This window comes from Myotis lucifugus, unplaced genomic scaffold, assembly GCF_000147115.1.
Source record: "Myotis lucifugus unplaced genomic scaffold, Myoluc2.0 scaffold_210, whole genome shotgun sequence".
Lineage (NCBI taxonomy): Eukaryota > Metazoa > Chordata > Mammalia > Chiroptera > Vespertilionidae > Myotis > Myotis lucifugus.
This window is the reverse complement of record NW_005871258.1, coordinates 1,056,490-1,075,268: the sequence shown is the minus strand read 5'-3', so window position 1 is coordinate 1,075,268 and position 18,779 is coordinate 1,056,490. Positions and strand designations below refer to the sequence as shown.

Here is an 18,779-nt window from a genome sequence, read left to right as displayed (position 1 = left end):
ATGCCACTGAATTTTACACACAAAAATAGTTATAATGGTAAATGTTATGGTATGTCTATTTCATCACAACAAAATTAGTTAAAACAAATGTAGTAACAGAATTAAAAACTCAGTGTTCTCAAACAACAAAATACACAGGGAGAGAGGAATGAATCAGTGAACATGAGAGCAGAAAAATAGAAATTACCTGAACAATAGAGAGAAAATAGATTGAAAAAGTGAACAGAGGTTTAGAACAGGTAGAACCATAACAAAAGATACAACATTTGGATACTTGGGGTGCAGCAAGAGAGGCAGAAAAGAGAGAGGCTGAAAAAGTATTTGAAGGAATAATGGCTAAATATTCCCCAAATTTGATAAAAGACATAAAACAGATTAAAGAAGGTGAATGAATGCCTACAGGGATTCTCCCAAAGAAACCCATGCCAATACACTTTCTATTTAAACCTGTGAAAACTAAAGACCACAAATGTTCCTGAAATCAGAGAATTCATTACCTAGAGGCAAACATCAATTCAAATTACAGCAGATCTGAAAACATGGGGGTTAGAAGGAAGTGGCACAACATTTTTCAAGTTTTGGAGAAAAGAACTGTCAATTCAGTATTCTGTATGAAGGGAAAGTCAAGATTCTCAGAGGAAGAAAACTAAAAGAATTGATTGCCAGCAAAGAATAGCAAAAGGAATTTCTCTAACTATGATGGAGATAAAAGAAGCAAACTTGGAAGAGTAGAAAGAAAGAAAGGACAACATTTAGAGCAAAAATATGAATAAATGTAATAGATTTTCTTTTTTTCTAGTTTTTTAATGTATCTTTTTCAAATATAGTTCTCGATGCATGTAGAGGATAATATTTAAGACAATTATTAATAGAGGAGGATAAAGGAATGTAAAGGGAGATAAGGATTTTATACTTCACTCAAACTGGTAAAATGTAGGCTGCAATAAGTTGTGAATGTATAGGGCAACCATTAAAAAGTTATACAGCCCAGGCTGGTGTGGCTCAGTTGTTTGGGTATCATCCTGTGCACATAAGAGTGAACAAAAAAGCCACACTTGAATTGTAACAAAAGTAATTACATTAAGTACATATATTACTTAAAAGATGGGAACTGACAGAATGGGTTAAAAAACATGACCTAGCTTTATGCAGTCTACAAGAAATACCCTTTCAGGATATAGCCAAGTTGAAAGGTTGAAAGGCACACAGACCTGAAATGAAGAAATAAAACTGACCCTGTTTGTAGATCACATGATCTTCTACTTTGAAAATCTCATAAATATATAATATAAAAGGCAGAACTAATAAATGATTTTAGCAAGGTCAGAATACAAGACAAACAATTAAATTTCTGTATATTTCTATATATAACGTGGCAATCAAAATTAAAAATGCATTACTATTTATAGTTACTCAAATAGAAAATGGAATGATTAGATGTAAATCTAATAAAGAAGCTATGAGTTTGTATTCTGAAAAGACAAAATGCTAATGAAATGGAAGATCTAAACAAATGGAAAGACATATGTTTATGGATTGTAAGCCTCAACATAGTAAAGATGTCAGTTCTGTCCAAATCAATATATTGGTATAATGCAATGTCCATCCAAGTTGTTAATCAGCAATAAAAAGGAATCTATTGATCCAAGTTGTTTTATTTATTTAACATTCTCAAATTCTAGCAAAAACAATTTGGAAAAAACAAAGTCATTCTTTTTTTTTTTCTTTATTGATTAAGCTATTACATATGTGTCCTTATTCCCCCACTATCCCCCACCCCCCTACTCATGCCCTCACCCCCCTGGTGTCTGTGTCCATTGGTTAGGCTTATATGCATACATACAAGTCCTTTGGTTAATCTTTCCCTCTTACCCCTACCCTCCCCTACCTCCCCTCTAGGTTTGACAGTCTGATCAAGGCTTTTCTGTCTCTGGATCTGTTTTTGTTCATTAGTTTATGTTGTTCGTTATATTCCACAAATGAGTGAGATCATGTGATATTTATCTTTCTCTAATTGGCTTATTTCGCTTAGCATAATGCTCTCCAGGTCAATCCATGCTGTTGCCTCAGTGTAGTATTCCATTGTGTAGATGTACCACAGTTTTTTAAACCACTCATTTGCTGATGGGCACTTAGGCTGTTTCCAGATCTTAGCTATTGTAAATTGTGCTGCTATGAACATAGGGTGCATATATCCTTTCTGATTGGTGTTTCTGGTTTCTTGGGATATATTCCTAGAAGTGGGATCACTGGATCAAATGGGAGTTCTATTTTTAGTTTTTTGAGGAAACTCCAAACTGTTCTCCACAGTGGCTGCACCAGTCTGCATTCCCACCAGCAGTGCACGAGGGTTCCTTTTTCCTCACCAGCACTTGTCATTTGTTGATTTGTTGATGATAGCCATTCTGACAGGTGTGAGATGGTACCTCATTGTCATTTTGATTTGCATCTCTCGGATGATTAGTGACTTTGAGCATGTTTTCATATGTCTCTTGACCTTCCTTATGTCCTCTTTTGAAAAGTATCTATTTAGGTCCATTGCCCATTTTTTGATTGGGTAGTTTATCTTCCTTTTGTTAAGTTGTATGAGTTCCCTGTAAATGTTGGAGATTAAACCCTTACTGGTGATAACATTGGCAAATATGTTCTCTTATGCAGTGGGTTTCTTGTTGTTTTGTTGATGGTTTCTTTTGCTGTACAGAAGCTTTTTATTTTGACGTCCCATTTGTTTATTTTCTCTTTAGTTTCCATTGCCCTAGGAGCTGTATTGGTGAAGATATTGCTTTGGCATAGGTCTGAGATTTTGCTGCCCCTGGATTCCTCTAATATTTTTATGATTTCCCATCTTATGTTTAAGTCCTTTATCCATTTTGAGTTTATTTTTGTTATGGTGTAAGTTGGTGGTCTAGTTTCATTTTTTTTGCATGTATCTGTCCAGTTTTCCCAACATCATTTATTGAAGAGACTGTTGACTCCATTGTATGTTCTTGCCTCCTTTGTCAAATACTGAGCATAGTGATTTGGGTTGATTGCTGCATTCTCTATTCTATTCCATTGGTCTATATGTCTGTTCTTGTGTCAGTACCAGGCAGTTTTAAGAAAAGTGGCTTTGTAATACAGCTTGATATCTGGTATTGAGATCCCTCCCACTTTGTTCATCTTTCTCAGGATTGGTGGAGCTATTCAGGGTCTTTTTTAAATTCCAGATGAATTTTTGGAGAGTTCGTTCTAGGTCTGTGAAATATGCCATTGGTATTTTAATGGGATGTGCATTGAATCTGTAGATTGCCTTGGGTAGTATGGACATTTTGATGATGTTGATTCTACCAATCCATGAACATGGTATGTTCTTCCATCTGTTTATGTTTTCCTCTATCTCTTTTTTCAGTGTCTTGTAGTTTTCGAGTACAGGTCTTTCACCTCCTTAGTTAAGTTTGTTCATAGGTATCTTAATTTTTTTGGTGCGATGGTAAATAGGATTGTTTTTTTAATCTCTCTATACGTTTAGTATTGGTGTATAAAAATGCCATAAATTTCTTTGTGTTAATTTTGTATCACCAAATCGCTACATTGCCGAATTCATTTATTAAGTCTGTTCATTTTTGATGGATTCTTTAGAGTGTTCTATGTACAGTAACATGTCATCTGGAAATAATGACAGTTTTATGTCTTCCTTTCCCATTTGGATACCTTTTATTTCTTCTTGTCTAATTGCTATGGGTAGCACTTCCAGTATTATGTTGAACAGGAGTGGTGAAACTGGGCATTCCTGTCTCGTTCCTGTTCTTAGGTGAAATGGTTTTAGTATTTGACCATTGAGTATGATGTAGGCTGTAGGTTTGTCATATAAGGCTTTTATTATGTTGAGGTATGACCCCTCTATTCCCATTTTACTGAGGGTTTTTATCAAGAAAGGGTGTTGGATTTTGTCAAATGCTTTTTCTGCATCAATTGATATGACTATGTGATTTTTATCTCTCAATTAGTTTATGTGATGTATCACATTTATTGATTTGTGAATATTGTACCATCCTTGCATCCCTGGGATAAATCCTACTTGGTCATGGTGTATGATCTTTCTGACGTAATGCTGGATCCGATTTGCTAGAATTTTGTTCAACATTTTGGCATCTATGTTCATGAGGGATATTGGCCTGTAATTCTCTTTCATTGTGTTGTCTTTATCTGGTTTTGGTATTAGGGTAATGCTGGCATCATAGAAAGAGCTTGGAAGTATTCCTTCCTCTTGAATTTTTTGGAATAGTCTGAGGAGGATAGATTTTAGTTCTTCTTTGAATGTTTGGTAAAACCCCTGTGAAGCCATCTGGCCCCTGGCTTTTGTTTGCTGGAAGCTTTTTGATGACTTGCTTCAATTTCTTCCATAGTTATTGGCCTGTTGAGATTTTTATATTCTTCCTGATTGAGTTTTGGAAGGTTGTATTTTTGTAGGAATTAGTCATTCTTCTTGATTCTATAACTTAATATGTAGCCAAAGTGATAAAGACTATGGTATTGTTAGAAGATAGACACATACATCAATAATACAGAATAGAGAATCCAGAATTAGCCCACACAAGTACAGCCAAATGATTTTTGAAAGTGGTACTAATGCAGAATTGTGAGCAAGGAGAGTCTTTTCAACAAATGCTGCTGGAGCAATTGGATATCTTTTAGGGGAAGAAAATAAGCCTAGTTCTAAACCGTTATCATATACAAAAATTAACTCAAAATTGACCATAGAGTTAAATGTAAAATTTAAAACTAGGTAGAGGTAACATAGGAAAAATATTCAGGACCTTGGGCGTGGTGAAGAAATGGCACCAAAAGTATGAGTCATAAAATAAATTTTAAAAGATAGTTTCAACTTCATAAAATTTAAGTTCTTTGCTCTATGAAAGATCCTGTTAATAGAATGAAAAGATAAGCTACAACATATATTTTTGCTGAAGGAATCATATCTAGAACACATGAAGAATTCATCAAAACTCAACAATAAAAAGCATATAATTCAATTAGAATATAAGCAAAAGATATGAAGAGGTACTTCACAGAAGGATGTATGGCTTGACAAACACAAAAATATCAGGAAAATGCAAATTAAGACCATGATGAAATAATGTACACCTATAAGCACAGCTAAAATGAAAAATAGTGACAGGACCAAATGCTGGCTAAGATGAGGAGAAATTGAATCACTCATACATTCCCAGTGGGAATGAGAAATGGTACAGCCACTCTGGGAAAATAAGCCTACATTAACCATACAGCCTAGAATGAAAACTTAACGTCCACTCAAGAACCTCTATTCAGTTGTTCATAGCAGCTTAATTTGATATAACCCAAAACTAGAAACAATTACAATTTCCCTTAATTGGTAAGTGAGTAAACTGTGATAAGCCATACTATGGAATATTAATCAGCAATAAAAAGGAATCTATTGATCTAAGTTGTTAACTTGGATAGATCTCAAAAGCATTGAGCTGAGAAAAAAAGCCAATATCACAAGATCACATACTGATCTGTATCATATGATTTTAATTATATAACATTCTCAAAATGATGAAATTATAGAGATTAGTGATTGCTAAGAGATAAGGATGGTCTACAAACACTTAAGCCAACCATGCTCTTTTCCCCATGCAATGACTGTTGTTGCTTGTATGGGTTGCCCTAAGGGACCTTGGAGACAGCCCTTTCCATTGGATGCTCATGCCTGACCTCATGCTGTTCCCAATCTATATGGATGCTTTTGGAAAGCCCCAGGACACAGTGGCCAGGGTCCATATTGGCCAAGTCACCATGTCCTTCTACAGCAAGCTGCAGAACAAGGACCATGTGAATGAGGCCTTACACAGGGGCAGGTTCAAGTTCCCTGGTCACCAGAAAATTCACATCTCCAAGAAGAAGGCTTTACTGAGTTTAATTCGGATGAATTTGAAGGTATGGAAGCTGAAAAGCAGCTTATCCCAGATTACTATGGAATCAAATACATCCATAATCGTGGCCTCCTGGACAAATAGCAGTCCCTTCACTCATGAGAGCCTCAGGCTGACCCTTCCTTACTCACATCCACCAGTAATTCCTATTTCCTGTCCCCCAAAAGATAGTTAAAGATGGGGAGGGAGAGGATGTGACTTTAAAGGTGTAGGAGGGTGATCTTTGTGGTGATGGAATAGTTCTATATCTTGTTGAGGTGGTATTACAACAATATACATGGGATAAAACCATATAGAGCAATATGCACACATTATACCAATGTGAAATCTCTGGGTTTGACATTGTCTTATAATTAAGATTTAACCACTGGGGGAAATGGTTAAGGGCATATAAGACCTCTCTGTACATGTTTACAACTTCCTATTCTTCAGTTATCTACTTATATAAAAACCATGGGTGGTTTTCATCACGACTATCAGAATTGCGACCAAGCAGAAGGAAGTCAGTCCTGCAGGGGTTGTCTTGGCAAGGGCTGCGCCCTCCCCAGCTGTTTCCCGTGTGGCCTGAGGGAAGAACCCACCCTCTGAGCACCAGGAGCGCCCAGCAGCAGTCAGTCCTGGGTTATTGAGGTGGAGGCCACGGCGTGGTAGAACTCTGGGTCTGGCCCAACAGGGGTCGTGGCCAACCTTCAAACCAGACCCTGACAGTAGAAAGGAGGGAGCCCCATTCCTCACAGAATCCACTGTTGGATAGCTTGCTGTCAGTGGCCTGCCAGCCAGGAACCCCATTCTCCTGCACCCTGGACCCTGACAGGAAGGAGGAGGGAGCCCCTTTCCTAACGGAATCGACAGGTGGCTAGTTTGCTAATTAATTCCCTTTTTAAAAAATATATATTTTATTAATTTTTTATAGAGAGGAAGGGAGAGGGATAGAGAGTTTGAAACATCGATGAGAGAGAAACATCGATCAGCTGCCTCCTGCACACTTCCCACTGGGGATGTGCCTGCAACCAAGGTACATGCCCTTGACCGAATCAAGCCTGGGACCCTTGAGTCCACAGGCCGATGCTCTATCCACTGAGCCAAACCGGTTAGGGCTTAATATCTCTTTATATACACCCCAGCAAATTGTAGATATTATCTCCATTTAAAAATAAAAGGGTTTATTTGTTTGTTTAGAAAAACTACTTTTTGGTGTACCTCTTAGGATCAAGAAAATTTCACTTGAACTTTTTTTAAAAAACATATTTTGTTGATATTTTACAGAGAGGAAGGGAGAGGGATAGAGAGCCAGAAACATCGATGAGAGAGGAACATCGATCAGCTGCCTCCTGCACACTCCCCACTGGGAATGTGCCCGCAACCAAGGTACATGCCCTTCCCCATTCTCCTGCACCCTGGACCCTGACAGGAAGGAGGAGGGAGCCCCTTTCCTAACGGAATCGACAGGTGGCTAGTTTGCTAATTAATTCCCTTTTTAAAAAAAATATATTTTATTAATTTTTTATAGAGAGGAAGGGAGAGGGATAGAGAGTTAGAAACATTGATGAGAGAGAAACATCGATCAGCTGCCTCCTGCACACCCCCCACTGAGGATGTGCCCGCAACCAAGGTACATGCCCTTGACCAGAATCGAACCTGGGACCCTTCATTCCACAGGCCGAAGCTCTATCCACTGAGCCAAACCGGTTAGGGCTTAATATCTCTTTATATACACCCCAGCAAATTGTAGATATTATCTCCATTTAACAGATACAACTCAAGAGGCTTCTATTTATTTTTTCTGAAGTCAGGATGTACCTCTTAGGATCAAGAAAATATGGTAAATTGCCTGAGGTTAAGTTACTGGTGAAGGGCTACAGTGGGATTTAAATCTGCCTGTCTTAGTCCAAAGCCTACATCCTTCCGACCGCCTTAAACTGCCTCTTTCAAAGTATTTGTTGTCAGGAACCAATTCAAGCATGTCATAATTTCAAGAGTTTCATCAAAAGATTGATGAAACTTGGGGACTCAACAAGGTTGAGTTACACATGTAGTCACCTGTTGGGAATGGCTAAAGGCATTTCCCCAAACCTGAATAGGAAACTGATTGTGGCTGCCAGACAGTTAAAGGGCATCTTAATCTACATGTTATTGCCTCCTACTGGCCAAACACCTGAACAGCCGTAGGCTATTCCTCAAACTGACAATGCTTCTGTACCCTTTGAAACCTTACCCTTTGAAGTGTATTATCTCTACCTTGCCTTAGTACAAATTGTGTTAATAAAAACAAGGGTCCTAGACAAGGAGGGAGTCTTCAGTTCCTTTAGCTGAAGGTCCTCTGACCCCCGATGCCTTTCAAAATTATATCTCGTCTCCAGACTCTTTATTAGTCTCTGGATTCCTATGTCATCTACGCGCAGCACCTTTTCCAGATTCCTGAACCTTTCTTAATGCTGGGACACAACCCCGGCAATTTGTGTCTTGGAAATGTATGAAAGTAGAGCTTGATTTCAGAGGAGAGGGAAGAGTTTGTGCATTTATAATTCATTTGTTTTATTTATTCATTTAACAATTTATGTGCTAAAATATAATGATACAAAAATGAGAATAACGTTGAATAAGAAATTAGAGACACAGTCCATTTAAAGTTGTTTATAATTTAGTGGAAGGGACAGGGAAATAAAAATAGTAATTATAACATATCTTATAAAATACTAAGATAAAACTAAAAGGCTTTATGGAAGCATGGAGAGGAGAAGCATTTACTCTCTCCTGGTGCAGTGGATGGTTAGCGAGCATCTATAGTGTGGTAGTCGCTCAGAAATGCGCCCCTATAGAAATCATGAACAAAGACAAAAAGTTACATAGATAGATAAATTGAAGTTCATCTGTTTATTTACCCCACATCCTGTAGTTTAAAAAAATACTAATAATGAAAATAAAAATAGGGGGAACTAAACGGTGAAAGTGTGAGATGAAAATAGCAGACAGGTTCATTGAACGGACTTCTGTAGTAGTTGCTCCAGATTGGCTTTACACTTCTAAGAGGCAAAGGCAAAAAGGAAATTGCCTTTGTGGACTGTAAATAATTCACAGTCCACAGAATAGGAACAAACCAGGTATCCAGAAGAACTCCATGTTTTCCTGAGGATTCTCATAAAAAAGGGTTCAGTGACAGTATATAACATTTTCAATAACTTCCTTAATACAGGTTTTAAAATGAGTTTAGTGAGATTGTTTCCTGAGTGTGTCTGAAGCTTAGGTCTGTATAGGGGATGGTGGATAGGCCAGACAGGTCAGTAGGGCTGGGATCACAAATGGCATTCTTTCATCTTATTCATTCTCAAGCACCCAGGTAACAGGAGTTACCTCAAATTTTCATTTTCAAAGAATTTTTAGCTGTGTATAGGAAAAGGCCAAAAGAGAAGAGAGTAGGACGTATTGCTAAAAATTCAGGCCAGTGTGATAAGACTTAGCTAAGAAGATATGTGCATTTGCAGTTTATTTTTTAATTATTATTATTCACATTTTTCTTATTTCCTGGATTTGATAATTCAAACTCTTTACCTCTAAATCTGACAAGTTGGTGTGCACTTTACAAAATGCCAAAGGGAGCCCAGCTGGTGTGGCTCAGTGATTGAGGGTAGACCTATTAACCAGGAGGTCACAGTTCGATTCCCAGTAGGGTACATGCCTCAGTTGTAGGCTCGATTTTATGGTCCTTCTAGGTATGTATTGAGTAAAATAAAAGTCATTGTAGTATAGTTAAATATAACTCATAATGTTTAGGATACTTTTTATATAGTGATGAATTATAGATAAAGTTTATGTTTTTAGAGAAAACTGTTGATTTTCATGGATTGGAAAGAACTGTCTCTATAGTTATTTGAAAAGTTCAAAGTCAGAGCAAGAATAATGTTAGAACTAAGAATTAGATGAGGGATTTAGCAATTTTAGATGCTCCTTAAAGACCAAGACTTTTTTCATTTGTCATCTCACACATTCCAGAGTGTACTGAAACAGTGCCTTGAATATGTTGGTGTTCAATAAATATTGTTAAAAATACAACGAGAGTCAAATATTATGGGAAAGGATCTTTGTGCCACTACTTTATCTCATAGACATGTCTTTTGTGGCACTTCACATATTGTATTTGTATTTTCTCAAGTAAACAGTAAGTTCTCCGAGGGCAGGTACCTAACCTAGCTTTGTATATTTGGAATTTAACATAGCTCCCAACATATAATCATTGTCCACTGGGTCTAACATATGTATTTTCCCCTTTAAAGGCATTTGGACACCTTCGTGATAGAAAGGCCCTTTTCTTCATCCCTTGATGGTTTGATAGTGGGCTGGGAAGGAAAGCTGTGGTCCTCCGTATTAATCAGCAAATACTTGATTGATCTGGTATTTAGCTTAGTCAAGTAAGTTATTGATATGTTCAAAAGGTCTTTTCTAAAGAATTAGCATATTTTTTAATAAATAGAAATTTAATTATAAAGAATGCCTATTGATTATATTAATTATTATAATTAAATAATTTTAAGACCGTGGTTTCTTTTTGTAGATATAAATATTTGGCAATTTTTCTAATAGTTTGGTTAAAAATCAATAGTAATTAAGTTCTTTTTTATTAAACTGTAAATTATCTTGAAAGATATAGATCTTAATCTTTTGATTTTTATTTGTACTAGAGGCATGGTGAACGAAATTCCTGTACTCAGGGCGGGAGGGGGGGGTCCCTCAGCCTGGCCTGCACCCTCTCACAGACCGGGATCCTTCAGGGGATGTCCAGCTGACAGCTTAGATATCCTTAGCGCTGCCACGGAGGCCGGAGAGACTCCCACTACTGCCACTGTGCTCGCCAACCATGAGTCTGGCTTCTGGCTGAGCGGCGTTCCCCCTGTGGGAGCGCACTGACCACCAGGGGCCAGCTCCTGAGTTGAGCATCTGCCCCCTGGTGGTCAGTGTGTATCATAGCGACCAGTCGTTCCACCGTTTAGTTGATTTGTGTATTAGCCTTTTATTATATAGGATATTTTTTTCAGATAAGGAAAATATTCACATGGCACAAAATTCATAAAGTAAAGAAAGATACATAGTTAGGTCTCCTTGCCAGGGAAGCAAATCTACCTTTCTGATTCCAACCATCTAGTTGTTCTCCTCAGAGGGAAGCCAAGGACATATTTTAATGTGATTATTTTCTTTCTAATTATACAGATTGAAGATCTCAAGCAGACAAATCATGCCTTGAAAGAATATGTTAGAAACCTCGTGAATAGTAAGGAGGTGGTAAGCAATCAAATAGATAATTTAACCAGCCACAATGAGCACCTTTGCAGAGAATTGATTAAAGTTGACCAATTAGCAGAGCAATTAGAAAGACAGAAAAATTTTGTGGTGGATACTGCCGACAAGGAACTTGAAGAAGCCAAGGTATTAGACTTACCACTGATAGGTTTTTTTTAAAAAAATTGATGTATAATTGACTTATGACATTATATTAATTTCAGGTGTACAACATAATGCTTCAATATATATATATATATTGTGAAATGACTACAATAATTCTAGTTAATATCTGACTATTGATCAATATTTTAATTCTACTTTAAATATCATGTAATTATTAAATGCAAAGAAAAAAAGTGACATTCTCATTTATATCATTTGAAAGTTTTTTAGACTTGACATTATATTTAAATTTATGTTCTATGAATTAAATTGTTTTGTATCTTACATTTTTTTTCTTTTAAAATTTTTGTTAAGAAAATTTCCTAAGATGTGTAATGGTAAAAACTTCAAGCAATAATAATGTTCTGTATGTCAAACATTTCTCCTCCTCCCTAGTCCTTCTCTCTACACAGATAGCTACAAACAAGATGTATGTGTCCCCATTCTTTTTTTCTGTTTGTATCACATCCACTGTATATTTCACACTTTAGAGAAAGTTTTTTTAACCAAAGTTTAAAATTTATTTGTAGTCATAGTTGTCAATATTTTGATTGTTTTATTTTAGAGGTTTCCTCTTCCTTTAAAAAATCTGAATAGACTTTATTTGTTAGAGCAGTTTTAAATTCATAGCAAAACTGCCCAGCAGGTGTGGTTCAGTGGTTGAGCATCAACCTATGAACCAGGAGGTTATGGTTCGATTCCTGGTCAAGGCACATGCCCAGGGCACATGCCCGGGTTGTGGGCTCGAACCCCAGTTTGGGGCATGGAAGAGGCAGCTGATCAATGATTCTCTCATCATTGATGTTTCTATCTCTCTTTCCCTCTCCCTTCCTGTCTGAAATCAATAAAAATATATTTTAAAAAAATAAATAAATTCATACTTAGCAGATGGTATAGAGATTTCCCATATACTCCCTGCCCTCACACATACATAGCCTCCACCATCATCAACATCCCCTATCAGAGTGGTGCATTTGTTACAATGGATGAACCTACATTGACACATCATTTTTACATAGTTTACATTTAGGTTCACTCTTGGTGTTGACCATTCTGTGGGTTTGGACAAATGTAAAATGACATTTATCCACCATTATACTATCAAAAAGAGTAGTTTCACTGCCCTGAAATCCTCTGTACTTAGCCTCATGTTGACTCTGGTTTGGAAAGGCCTTGTCACTAAAAGAGCTACAAGAATATTTTCTAAAGTTTTCTTTTAATACTTTTAAATAACTTTTTTAAAAAGTTATAATCCTTGGGAATTTTTTTGTTGACCATTCTGTGGGTTTGGACAAATGTAAAATGACATTTATCCACCATTATACTATCAAAAAGAGTAGTTTCACTGCCCTGAAATCCTCTGTACTTAGCCTCATGTTGACTCTGGTTTGGAAAGGCCTTGTCACTAAAAGAACTACAAGAATATTTTCTAAAGTTTTCTTTTAATACTTTTAAATAACTTAATCGAACCTGGGACCCCTCAGTCCGCAGGCCGACGCTCTATCCACTGAGCCAAACCAGTCAGGGCTTTAGTCACTGATTTGAAGTGCCATTTTAGCAGCTGCTGAATTCAAAAATGTGTGTGGACACAGTTTTGAGCTGGTTGGTCTCATTGATTCATTTGCTGTTTCTGTGCCACTGCCACATTATTCTAATTGCTGTAGCTACTTAACATTTTGGTAACATCTTTCTTGATTGAGATTTAATACTCTGCCATGAAATTTAGAAACTGGGATTTTCAACGCTATTATAAAATGACATTTTTGTTTCACATTGCTACTGATGGTTTACAAGCAAAACACAGAATGGATTTGAAAGCTGAAAAGCAACCTATTGAATTCTTAAATATCGTGTGAATGTGCTTGACTTGATTTTATTAGTCACCAAATTGGTAAACTGTGTCTGTAATAACATAGTTTCCCAAAGCTAAGTGTTGTTACATGTTATTTCCTTTTTTTAATTTTTTATTGATTTCAGAGAGAGGAAAGGAGAGGGAGAGAGAGAAACATCAATGATGAGAGAATCATTGATGGGCTGCCTTCTGCACACCCCCTACTGGGAGTCAAGCCCGCAACCTGGGCATGTGCCCTTGACCAGAATCGAACCTGGGATCTTTCAGTCCACAGACCGACACTCTATCCACTGAGCAAAACTGGCTAGGGCCATGTTATTTCTTAAACATCCTTTTAATGTACTCTTGGTAGCATATTATATACTCCTGTCGGTAGCGTATGATAAAGCACTTAATTAAATGATTAGGCTGAAAACATGTGTGTTATCGAAGGCATTATTTGTTACAGTAATTTGAAATATAACAGCCCAGTTAATGAACTCTAGGATGGTATTTGTTTATATGCAGTTACCGCAGTTATTTAGAAAGGATAAATAAATCTAAATCAGTAAAAAGTCTATTTAAATTGTGATGTTTATTCCTTTAATGTAAGAACACAATCTTCTTTATCAATGCTTCCTTGAGGAGGTTCTTAGCACAGCTAATTGAGAGAGTAGATAAGGATGATATGATTTTAATTTGTTAATTATCTTGTCATAGATGCTGCTAAAGTATTTGAAAGACATTTAAAAACAGCTTGAATATTTTAAACATTTTTCAATAAATTCTTTTGTTTACATTGTTACTTTAAGAATATTATTCTTTACTTACATTTTAATGGTAAGTTGAGTTTAGACTCAATTATATAAATTATAAAATTAAAAAATGCTGGATTTATGTTTTATTATACCTTCTCTGCTTTTTCTTCAAATTAAGAATTTACTGCACTCTTTCCCAGACTCAGGGCAGACTAGTTGGCCAAAATCCCATGAAGAGAGTGCCCAGTTTAGAAGTCATCAGTTTTAAAATGTTTTAGGATCTGCATTCTAGAGAGAGTGACTACTCTGTCAGGGTAAATGCTCTGCTATCAAAGGAGAGTTTCAGGAATGGAAAATGTCAAAAATAAAAGAACTAGGATTTACCTTAAACTCACAGGTGGAAATTCTGCCTGGCTCACAAAAGAGTGTTTCTTGGAAATACATATCCATATATAAGGTGGAACGTTTGGTATATTTGAGAATTGGAAAACTATTCGGGGTAAAGGTGAGTAGCGGTCTTAGAGCAGAGATAGCATTGCTGATGCAGGGAAAACATTGGAAAGTTGAAAAAGAGAGAGAAAAATGGATATAGGTCCTTCGGGTTGGTAGAATGCCCTGATCTGAAGTCATCAACCTCAGTAGGCGAGGGTTACAGGTACACCGGGAAATAGAAGATGCATGACCAATGTTGGAGAACTGAATGCTAGTGCCTGTTGTCCTCCTCCTCACATCACTGGGCGTGCAGTTCAGCTACCCTGTTACTGGGAGAGGTTCCTTGTCTGACTTGTGGGATGAGGTTTGAAATGAGAATTTCTAATTTGAGAACTAAGAATATTTGGGTTCTTATACTCTTTGACATTATGCTCTGGATATGTGGAGGTAGAGTCTGATGTTTAAGCTACTGTTCGTTTATGTGGAATTGAGAAAGATGGTATTATATTTATTTACTCGGAAGAGATTACTTTTAGTCATTTTTTAAAGGTCAGCTTTTTAAAGAGGAACTTCTTCCATCATTTATTCCATAAAATGGAATGCTTAATGTTTTGACTGACTGAATGCTATCATACAAATTACCCCTAAACCCTAATGGCCTTAAGTGACAAACATTTATATCTCGCAGTCAAATGCAGCTTAGCTGAGTGGTTCTGGTCCATGGTTTCTTAGGAATTGTCATCAAAATGATGGTTCAGCCGCAGTCATTGATTGACTGTCCTGGAAGATTTGCTTTTACGATGCCTTACTCAGAGGGCCATTGGCTTTTGGCAGGAAGCCTCAGTTGCTCGCCAGGTGGACCTCTCCCTCGGGTCGTTTGATAGAGTCTCCAAGCCTGCGATCCAAGAGAGACAGCAAGGAGGAATCGGTAATGCCTGTGATGATCCACAAGCTGTGCACCAGCACTCCCACCACATCCTGTTCATTAGACGTGTGTCAATAGGTGTAGCCCACACTTAAGGGGAGGGCAGGTAAGCTCCATTTTTTGAAGGAAGGAATATTAGAGTTTGTGGACATTTGAAAACCACGACAACTATATGCTTCCTTTTATCTTCTCATTTTGAGTTGTTTGTCATTAATGTCTTAATAAGGTGTTTCCCAGATAATTGAACACAACATTTTGAAACATGAAGAAACAAAGTTGCAGTTTCACCTTTACCAGTTTCTTGATAGAATTTATATTTTAAATTCACATAGGGGTCATTATTAGACTGGATCTCTGGTAGCTTCTGTCATTATTTTTACCTTTGTATGTGATTCAGTCAATGAAAAATATTTCAAAACCTACCATGTGGAAGGCAAAGGTAAAGCTTATTTAAGTTTTAAGCGCCCCCCCCCACACACACACCCCTCCCTCTTTTCTCTGCTTGCTTTATTTTTCTCTGTATATTTTCCTACTACTTTATCCCTCCCTCCCTCTGCTCCAGCCACACTAGTCTCCTTACTATTCCTTAGAATTTAGCTGACATCTTTTGTCTTTAGGTCCTTTGCTATAAGGCTGTATCTTCTGCCTGGAGTGTTTTCCCAGATTTTTATAAGATTGACTTGCTCCCTCCTTTAAGTCTTTGCTGAAAGGGCTCCTTTCATTGAGGATTTCCCTGATCACCTGTTTAAAAAATTCTAACCTGTTCCTTCATAGACATCCCAATATCTTTAACTCTGCTCTTTTTTTCTATATAATTTATTTGTTAGGTTTATTTTTTATTGTCTACTCAGCTGGAATGTAAGATCCTTCAAGAAGACCCTTCAACATTTCTTGTAATACTGGTTTGGTGGTGATGAACACCTTTAGCTTTTTCTTGTCTGTGAGGCTCTTTATCTGACCTTCAATTCTAACTGACAGCTTTGATGGGTAGAGTAGTCTTGGTTGTAGGTTCTTGCTTTTCATCACTTTGAATATTTCTTGCCACTCTCCTCTGGCTGAAAAGTTTCTGATGAGAAATCAGCTGACAGTTGTATAGGTGCTCCTTTGTCGGTAACTGCTTTTTTTTCTTTCTGTTTTTAGGATTCTTTTTTTTTGTCTTTAACCTTTGGCATTTTAACTATGATGTGTCTTGGTGTGGGACCCTTTGGATTCATCTTGTTTGGGACTTTCTTCACTTCATGGACTTGTAAGTCTATTTCTTTCACCAGGTAGAGGAAGTTTTCTGTCATTATTTTTTCAAATAGTTTTTCAGTATCTTGCTCTCTCTATTCTCCTTCTGACACCTCTATAATGCAAATGTTGGTACACTTGAAGTTGTCCCAGAGGCTCCTTACACTATCTTCATATTTTTGGATTCTTTTTTCTTTTTGCTGTTCTGATTGGGTGTTTATTGCGTCCTCATATTCCAAATCGCTGATTGGATTCTTGGTATCCTCTATTCTGCTATTGATTCCCTGTAAATTATTCTTCATTTCAAAATGTTAGTGTATCCTTCATTTCTGGCAGATCCTTTTTTATGTAGTTGATGTTTTCACTAAGTTCCTTGAAGTTCTCATTAAGTTCCTTGAGCATCCTTATAACCATTGTTTTGAACTCTGTATCTGGTAGTTTGCTTGCTCCCATCTCATTTAGTACTTTTTCTGAAGATTCCTTCTATTCTTTCATTTGTGACATGTTTCTTTGTCTCCGCATTTTGGCTGCTTCCCTGTGTTTGTTTCTGTGTATTAGGTAGAGCTACTGTGTTTCCTGTAATTGATAGAGTGGCCTTGTAAAGTAGGTGTCCTATAGGGCCCAGTGGTTCACCCTCCCTCAGTCACCTGAGCTGGGTACTCTAGGTGTGCTCTTTGTGGGCTGTGTGGACTTTCCTATTGTAGCTAAGCCTTGATTGCTATTGCCATCACTGGGAGGGATTGACCCCCAGGCCAATTGCCTGTGAATGCCAGCTTCGACTATAGCTAAAGAGCTGCTGTGCAAGAGATGCCTCTATGGAGCAGGACTTGCTCCAGTGCATCTTTGGTGCTCACCAAGTCTGCTCCTTGAGTGTGCTGCTTGTGGATGTGATAGGGTTGTAATCTGGGGTGGTCTGAAGCTGATCACCAGGTACACTGGCTCGGAGGCCTCCTGGAAGGTTCAAAGTCAGCTACTGCCTGTGCCTTGTTTGGTGCCACCCAGCATAAGCTACAGAGTGATCTGCAGATGGCTGCTATGTGTGTTAGGCTTGGAGATATCCAGGAGAGGCCAAGCTGTGAACCTTGGAATGCTGCTGCTACTGTGGGGCCTAGGGGCTCTTATCTAAAGAAATGGGGCATAGGGCCACTTCTTGAGTGGTATAGAGCATGCTGAGGGCAGCTGCTGCTTGTTTGAGTGATCTTAGAAAAGACTGAAGCCTGAGTCAGGACAGGCAATTCATATGGAAAAGCCCCTGCAAACAGCTTAGGTGGGGCAGGGCCTTAGGATATCACCAAGGTGGAGTGAACAGTATGGGCCAAGTTGATGAAGACACAGATATGGCTCCTGCCTATCAGCTCTGTGGTCTCAGCCATGGAACAGTGACCTCTGCCAGCACTTTTTCTGGGAGAAAATTGCCCCCCAGTTCTTGCCCTGATGCCAGATAATTTAGTTCCTCCCTGTCTGTCCTTGGGTCCTTTCAAGCTGCTGCCCCAGTGCTGGAGCTCAGAGAGAGTGGGTCCGAGTAAATCTGTGTGCAGGCCCTGTAAGAGGAGCTGCATGGGACTTTAGTAGTCTCTTTGTCACCAGACTGCTGGTTTATACAGCCCTAAGTTGCAGGGACTTCTCTTCCCAGCACTGGAACCCTGGAATGAGGGGTCTGGTGCGGGGCTGGTACCCTTTACTCCTCATGGGGGTAGGGAGAGCTCCACAGCCAAGTTATCCCTCCCAGTGTTTAACTGCCGCTCCTGGATATTGGACCAGCTGTTCTGTGCCTCTACCCCTCCTATCAATTTCAATGTGGCTTCTTCTTTAAAAAAAAAAAATTAGTTCTACTTTTATTACTAGAGAGAGCTGTGCTTTATTTATTTATTTATTTATTTATTTATTTTTAAACATTTTTATTGACTTCAGAGAGGGAGAGGGTGAAAGAGAGGGAGAGGGAGCGATAGAAACATCAATTATGAGAGAGAATCATTGATTGGCTGCCTTCTGCATGTCCCCTACTGGGGATCAAGCCCACAACCCTGGCATATGCCCTTGACTGAAATTGAACCCCAGGACACTTCAGTCCGCAGGCCGATGCTCTATCCACTGAGCCAAACCAGCTTGGGCTCAATGTGGCTTCTTTAATTCTCTAGTTGTAGGGCTTCTGTTCAGCCAGATTCCAGGTGGTTCTGAATGATGATTGTTCTGTGGTTTAGTTTTAATTTTGATGTGGTTATAGGAGGAGG

At 38.0% G+C, this 18,779-nt stretch overlaps 1 protein-coding gene across 11 annotated transcripts in view; it reads left to right on the top strand.

Annotated features, from left to right (window-relative positions):
* Positions 1-18,779, top strand: part of LOC102419227 (testis-specific gene 10 protein-like) — a 142,529-nt gene that overhangs the window by 12,800 nt on the left and 110,950 nt on the right. For 5 of the 11 annotated variants that reach the window (XM_023761507.1, XM_023761508.1, XM_014463475.2 and 2 more), the window contains exon 3: positions 11,139-11,354. The exons of 1 other annotated variant lie outside the window; for it this stretch is intronic. In XM_023761507.1, the coding sequence (XP_023617275.1) occupies positions 11,139-11,354 (216 nt within the window). Of the gene's footprint in view, positions 1-10,207; positions 10,343-11,138; positions 11,355-15,405; positions 15,425-18,779 lie in introns of those variants that run through there. 5 more of the 11 variants (XM_023761512.1, XM_023761514.1, XM_023761516.1 and 2 more) reach the window with 4 other exon arrangements.